A 7,839-nucleotide genomic window follows, 5' to 3' on the forward strand; every position below is an offset into this window, starting at 1 on the left:
ATATATGTATTTACTATATTCGAAAAATAAAGTTAAAAAAATGTAAAGCAAAAAATAAATAAACAATGAAAATAAATGACTTAAAAAACCCAACCATTAAATATTCAGCTCAAAACTACTGAAAAAATACGAGTAGGCACTTGGTCATTCTGTTGTTGTTGATTAAAAGTATCTTAATGGCTTACAAGCCGACCAGCTGTGGGTAGATAGTCAGCAATAAATTTTTCACTCACAGTAGGCGAACCAGAATCGAATGTCGCACTTTATATGGCGATAGTTGAGCAATCGATTGAGAATAACAAATTTATCAGCTTGTGATATATAAAATAAGTAATAAAATAAATATTGTGGCTGATAACTAGCGGCATATGCCCAAGGAATAACAATAGCAAATAGAAGGTAGGAAGTTAAGAAACTGCTTAGGTAAGTGTTGTATAATAAATTTTCCTAACTCAGAGGTGTTATGCAACAATATTTATGATAATAGACAGTGTTTTAGGTAATTTTATGAAATTAAATTTAGTAAACAATGTTTTTCTAATAGGTAGGGTATCTTTTTAGTTTCACCATAAGTTATTTTGTATAGTCTGAATAGAGTATACAAGTATTAGATTTGCTACGATATTTTAACACCCACAAGACATTTTTAAGGACTTTATTAACAATATATGGTACATACGTGCATAACTGATCAGCGTGACGAGCTAAATTGATTTAGGCACGTCCGTYTCTCTGTCCTTCTGTCTGTCTGTATATAAATTAGTTTTTGAAAGATACTGCGCATTTGCCGGAACCGCCGATATTCGACCACTATAACATTTGACTTCCATACAAACAGAATAATCAGAATCAAAACTTCAAAGAAAAACTTTAACTCGGCAAGACAACAATTTCCTAAAAGTTCTTTTCTGATCAGACCACTATAGCAGGTTAGATTAAACTGATAGGCCAATAAGTCACACATAGACCAGTTTTGATCCTTTGTGAATCCAGATGTAGTTCAGTTGATAGGTCCATGAAGAAAAGTGATCCTTGACGCAAACTTTAACATTATAGCTAAAACAAAACTTATTTATTATTTGTAAACAAAAAACTGCTTAAAACCATGGAAATAAAATCCATTTAAGTTCGCAGTTAAATTTGATAAGATTTACTTTTATGTCGCGAAAGCGATTCGTCTCGTATATAATTTGGTTTGTTCCACAGCCTTGCACAGCAAAGTTTCGAATCAACATGTGGTAAGCGAAGGCTTACGAATCTGATAAGGTCTTTAAGGGGTATGGCCGTTGTAGTATTTTCATTAAATCATGATTGTTTTGTTTTTGTTTTTGTTTGCTTAAACTGTGCTTTAGTAAGCCAACATCAGGTTCACCTATAAGCATATGTGATGCTTTGAAAACGTTTTTCTTAAAACTACCTTTTTCCAATTGACGAGGCAAATAGCTTTTTATCTGATCGACTTCAAATTTTGAGATTATTTTACAAATTGGATTCTGTAGAGAAGTACGGAAATTTATTTAAATTTTTTGCCTATAATATTTGACGGAATCAAAACTCCTACGTCCCATCTTCTTCATAGGCAATGTCTTAAAATATATGTAGATTTTTGGATTTTCTCTGGTTTCCGGTACTTTAGACCTATTATGGCTGATGTTAATGTTGTTAGGTTGAGTAAATGAGTATTTATTGGAATTGAAGGGATTTTCCTGGCGCATCATACACCAGATAGTTCAATTGTATAGTCTATGAACAATATCGTAGAACGCTCAAAACAAAATCATATTGAAAATACAACGTGGAAAACTTATTTTAAATTTCAGGAAGTCCATGATTTTCTATTTCTAAATTCTATGGTCTAATCAATAAAATATTTTACAATAATGAACGCAGGGTCTCAAGACGGGTGCTGATGTTGCGTTTAGTAGGCTCAGTAGGCCCATTATGTTGACCATAAGATGAGCAAATCGCGCGAAACACACTATTTACGAAACGTGGACTTCGCTTTACAGGTGTAAGCTTTTCAATAATGAAATGTCAAACAATAGTGACAGCTTGACACGACTCACCCGTGATCTGTCAAAAAAATGCTATTAAAAAAAAAATACTCGTTAACATCATATGTCTTAACAGGCTATCCATTTTTTATCTATCCATTTTAAATCTATATATTGCATTGGATGGATATCTACACTCATTCTGCTCATTTGAGGTGCTTCGATGATTTTATGAGACTTTTTTTATTTCAGAAATACATACGCTCCGAAATTTACCATTGTCCAAATATTGTGGTACGAGCTTTATTAAAAAAAAAAAATATTTTGTGATCTTTGTCAAAAGTTGGGTCGAAACTAATTTTGAGAGAAATTTTTCTTTTATTTCTTTTACAAACTTGTATGCTCATTTATTAACTTATTCAGAAAACATTCTTAAAAGAAATTAAATTGTGTTTTTTTTTAGCATATTTATTTATGTTAAATCGCCAATAGTTCTCTCCCAAAACCTAACACTTGAACTGCGCTAGGCGATCTTTTCAACCTCCTCATCCGAACCAGAGCCTTTCTCTTCTACCTGCTCCTCCTTCTTGCCATAATCGGAGAATGTCAAATTAACATCGTATGGCGAGTGCCAGAAAACGCCGATCGGAGTGTAATTGTATGGTATGGGCCAAGAATGAAGCTTATCGTCCAACTCGTTTGGTATACGGTTGTACATTAAAGCGCGTCGCTGCACGTTGCAGTAAAAACGATTACAATTCAGTACAAGTTCGATACGCTGCACTTCAGGTAAAAGTTTATTGAATATGGCAGGCGCTAGATCTTCACCGAAATCATAACTTGGTCGCCACAAACTGAACGTGCCCTTACCAGAGCTTACTGTACTGTGTACCGTAGTATCTTGGCCCCGCTGTATCTCTTGCGACAGTGTCGCACACAGCTCAAACAATTTATCCTTAATCGTCAAGTGTTGTTGACTCATAAGCTCAATGTCTGTGACGGTGTTCGGTGGAAACTTCTCATTGATGTTAATCGGTACGGCACGACGATAATGGAAATTTGGAAAATAAGTCTGGAAAAAGAAAAAGTTATCATAGAAAGTGCACATTACTGCTTTATTAGCGTTTCACTTACCTCCCCAGTGCGATCTTCGGTGAGAAATACTTTATTCGCTAAAAAATATTTATCTGCGATGGCACTCAATTGCGTACAAAAAGAACCGACAATATCTTCAACGCACTCGAACATCAACAACGTATAATCGCCCATATACAGAAATATGCCCGTGGGTCTATCACCCGAAATACTATTTTCAGCATCACGCGCTAATATGTTTTGCAATTCTATTTGTAGGATTATCTTAAAATCGAGTGTATCTCGTCGTGCCGATGTCACCGAGGTCAGTGAGCGCCTACCCCCTCGGTACGAACCGCCATGTGGTAGCGTTGGTGGTGTCGGTCGACTTTGTAGCTGCGGTGGCTGCGCATCTAATTTATTCTTCGCCAATATGTAGATGCGTTGGTAAAAAAGACGTCGCGATAACTCCTGTAGGTCTTCGCGTATATAGTCGATGAGTGATGGTCGTATGGAGTAGCATTCGGGTTGTTCCCGTACAATGGGATCGTTGAACCGCAGCGGGCGACTAAAACGTGCTAACTTAAATGAACTGATGGATGCCGTTGCCAAAGAGGGCATTTTGGTTTTTCATTTGCGTTATTTGAGAAATTTTCGAAATATAAATTTGTTTGTTTTTGTAAATATTTCTAAAAATGAAATTGCTGTCGTTTTCGTTTTGCTGATTCTCGAAGTTTGTTTAGGTTTGCTTAAATGTAGAAAATATTCGTTACTTAGCAATGTGCGAGTAATCGCATGTGGGTTTGTTTACTGTCGTTAGGAGTGATAGACCGTGGAAACCTACATATCTGGGAAGCAGTGCATATTATATGGAATATTAACGACGAAAGCTTTGTACGAAAGCTTTTTATGTATATTGTAACAATAAAATCTTTTTTCAAGACTAAGAAGAAAAGTAATCTTTGTCACTTAAAAAAAAAAAATAATATTGCTGATTTGACTAGAAGGAAGTATCCTTTTTCACACCCTCAAACCATCCATCTGTATCATATGATATATATTTTACTTCAAATCTTTATTTAGCTTTTGTGGCGAGACTGATTTGGACTCGCAAAAAGCTTCGAAATTGGAAGCATCTGATCTCCTAATTGGATTACATATTTTTCAACTATAAGTATAAGATGTTTGAACCTATAGAGATACCTTTTCGGGTTCAACAGGTTTTTTAAAATGCAATTTTAAGATAAACTTTATATTCTTGTTGGAATTGGACTGATGATAATAGTAATTTACTTACACGAAGTACTACTCGTATACAGAGAAGTGTTCCGTTGGAATCTCGCTCTATAGATCTCAGATATAGTTGGATGTGAGCTATATTTAAAAATCCATCAATATTGGAAAAATAAAAATGATGTCCGGTTATTTCGATAAGATTTCCATGGAATTATTTAACTATAGAAGTAGTTAGACGGACTGTACCGTAATTGTGACAGAAAAGGTTCCCTACTTTTTTTTAAGGAATAACACAGAAACTTCAAATTTAATGGGAAATGTTAATTATCATTCGAAAGTACATTCTTTGGAATTTATTTTTTGAAGAATATCTCTTGGGCGTAATTTCATTTCAGATGGTCCATCCGTTGAGTTGAATTTTCGATGACTCCTTCGAGCAATTCCACTCATAACATTTTTCTAAGACCTGAATAGAAGCGAAGATTGTCCGCATAGCCTTTGACTTTACATATTCCTACTGTAAAAAAGTCTAACTCTCTGATATCACATAACTTTGTGGTCAATCGACCGGGCAAAACATTAAATTATTTGCTCACCGAAGTGTTCTCTCAATAAATCCTTTGTTAATGCGATATCTGGAAAGTGGCGCCATCTTGGTGAAACCAAATGTCGCCGAGATCACCAGCATCATTTTGGAAGAAATATGAACGGATGTTTCCACAGGCTCACAATCTCTTCAGGTTGCTCTTCGCCTCGAATGCGGGAATTTCGTTTGTTTACATACTCATTGAGCCAGAAATTGGCCTCATTGCTGAACAAAATTTTGCTCGGAAACGTAGGACCTTTTTAGAACTATTTAAGAGCCCATAGAGCACAGCGATGTTACTTGGGAAGCTGTATTTTGTACGCTTTCAATTTAAAATCGTTTCATATATCAGTCCAAGTTACTGCGAACGACGCTGAATCGCCTCACCACTGTCTTCGTGAGTTACAAATACGAAGTGAAACAAATTCTTAAATGTCGAAAAAGTCACGAAAAAAGTCATTCATGTTTTTAAACCAGACAAGGTAGCATTGTATAGTTAGTCCGATGACTAGTCCGTCAATTGTAACAGATCCACGAACGTCGTACTTATACGGAAAGACGTGTAGTATCTGTCTAATTTCTAGTTCTATCTCTTATTTTTGAAGCACGCCAAAGCCTTAGGAAAGCTACTGAATATTCAAATGATAATTTAGGAAAATATTAAATTCGAAAATAATACTTTTCTTGCGCTTCTTCTGAAACTGTATATTATTTTATATAATATAATATTTTTTCTAGAAATTTAACCATTTATTTTATATTTGTAATACTATAAGAACTAAATATATATTCCAGTGCTAATATTATTCTTTTAAGCATTTATGATAATAAAATATTTGAATTTCGATTTGCAGGTTTCACTGCTTGCGGTGGTAGAGGGCTCGTGGGGTACACCAGGTGATGGACAATATCACATACAGACAGATGAAGGACCGGAGCGTTATTTCCGCTTTCAAACGGATAATGGGCAGTTTCGTAAGGAAAGGCGTCTACAAGACGGTACCGTTGTTGGTAAGTGTTTTCTTCTTTAAAACCATTTGCCATGTATGCCCAACTTTAAGACCCGTTTACGTTGCAGGCACTGAAGCTTGGATAGACGCAGCTGGATTTCTACGCCAAAAGGACTATATTGCCGATAAAGATGGTTATCGCATACTGAAGTCGAAGACCGTGTTTGTGGGCTATAACAGAGCTATTGACGTAATATTTAGAGAAACCGTATTTAAGTAGAACTTTATAATCAAATGTTACTTTCTTTCGCAGGATGCCATCAAATCGACGAAGTCGATGCCAGCGCAGAATGGCGTGCTGGTTAATGGCCGCAATGGACTTCGTGGACAAACGAGTAGTGTTAATATTGTGGACACCCCAAAACAAGTAGCTGTTGCGGACACAACAACCACAACACCGTTGCCACCCATCATTAGCGAACCCATCGTGCGTCACGATCCAGCTTCGGAAGCTTACGATGGCAAATTAAACTATCTTTCACCAGCAGAGGCGGCGAATATACAACCTCAAGGCAAGTTGGGTTTCGATCACTACCCCGACGAGGTGCCACGCTTACTGCAGCGTCAACGTGAACGCATACAGAAGCCGATAGTGACGCCGTATGACACACCCGCCAGCAATTCGCTCACAGATCTTCAACAAGAAGTGGCGCAAGGGCTACGTGAGGGCAGCATTAGTGGAACGCTACCATTGCCCGCACTCGATATGCAACCACCGTTGCTCGGCAGAGGGGCCACACGCCAACGTCTGCGTCCAATTGCTGTCTACGACACAACACCAGCGCCGATCGCGGCTGTCGACGCTGCGGGTTATTCCACACCCTCACCTTCACCGTTTGCTGCCGCCACAAGTGGTGAGAGCGCGCCTAACACGAATGGTTACTACTACCAGCGTTCATCCACACCAGCCACGCATACAAATGCTGCCACAACAAATGCCTTGGAGATCAATCAGCTTGATGACGGTTTACTGCCACCATTGCCACCGACGACACATCGGCGACAGCGGCCGCCAGCTGCCAATAGTTTAAGTGGCCCCGCGGTGCCCTATGATGGTGTCGGTGTGACAGCTAACGGCTTCCGTTATTTCCTGCCACACCAATATCACGAAGAAGAGCAATTTGCGAACGAGAAGCGTGCCGGCAGCTTCGGCTATGTGGATCCATTCGGTATACGCCGTGTGGTCTACTATAATGCCTCGCCGGGAAGCGGTTTCGTGCATAGAAACAATAATCGTTATGTGGGTCTGGGTGCGGCACCTTACGATGCCGTTGTCTGATGCGTGGATGAGCGGGAGAAGTAGGCGTAAACGAAATATAAACAATGTCAAATATAAGCCGAGCTAGCAAATCCAATCTTTTACGTGCGGCTGATAACTGTCTCACCAAATAACACAAGAACGAACCGATCCAAAGCAGCGAGTAACTAGCCAAAGAGTGGATAATGGTGTATTGTTGAAGCAAACTCAAAAATATATAATAGAATTACAAGTATTTGAAATCATAACTGCCGAGCACAAGTCAGCGTTGCATACTCGTTTGTGTTTTTGCTTGCAGTTCGCTATACCCTGACTGGCATTGTTTGTATTTTTAGCGAGTTCACCCATACATATACCTCGTGTGTGTTTATGTGTGAAATTGTGCGTATGTGTCTGTGTTAGTTTGATATACTATATGTACTTATATAATTGAATGAAAATTAAAATTAATTAATTTATATACTTTAAATGTAACGAATCGTAACGGCTTTGAGTTGAGTACTCGTTGCTGCGTAAAATGACGTCGAACGAACGAGCTACAGTTAGTTTAACGAAATCACATTCATGTATTAATCTTGCCATATTAACGAAAAAAAATTAAATATATAAACAACAAGCGACTAACATATTTAATATTATTTAAAAAATAATAATAAATTATGATAACTAAAAAAATCACAT

General features: G+C 37.6%; 2 protein-coding genes across 2 annotated transcripts in view; one reads left to right on the plus strand and one right to left on the minus strand.

Moving 5' to 3' along the window:
* LOC108976759 overlaps nt 1–7,839 on the plus strand; it is a 50,366-nt gene extending 42,527 nt beyond the window's left edge. Inside the window, exons 2-4 of the mRNA XM_018946042.1 lie at nt 5,745–5,901; nt 5,969–6,090; nt 6,154–7,839. Coding sequence (XP_018801587.1) covers nt 5,745–5,901; nt 5,969–6,090; nt 6,154–7,179 — 1,305 coding nt within the window. The 3' untranslated portion in view covers nt 7,180–7,839. The remainder of the gene's footprint in view (nt 1–5,744; nt 5,902–5,968; nt 6,091–6,153) is intronic.
* Nucleotides 2,403–3,802, minus strand: LOC108976760. Its single transcript, XM_018946043.1, has 2 exons — nt 3,129–3,802; nt 2,403–3,066 (listed from the first exon to the last, which is right to left on the minus strand). The coding sequence occupies exons 1-2, from the start codon at nt 3,687–3,689 to the stop codon at nt 2,518–2,520; spliced, it is 1,110 nt and encodes a 369-aa protein (XP_018801588.1). The 5' UTR covers nt 3,690–3,802; the 3' UTR covers nt 2,403–2,517.

Source organism: Bactrocera latifrons, unplaced genomic scaffold, assembly GCF_001853355.1.
Source record: "Bactrocera latifrons isolate USDA-ARS-PBARC rearing strain unplaced genomic scaffold, ASM185335v1 scaffold_8, whole genome shotgun sequence".
Lineage (NCBI taxonomy): Eukaryota > Metazoa > Arthropoda > Insecta > Diptera > Tephritidae > Bactrocera > Bactrocera latifrons.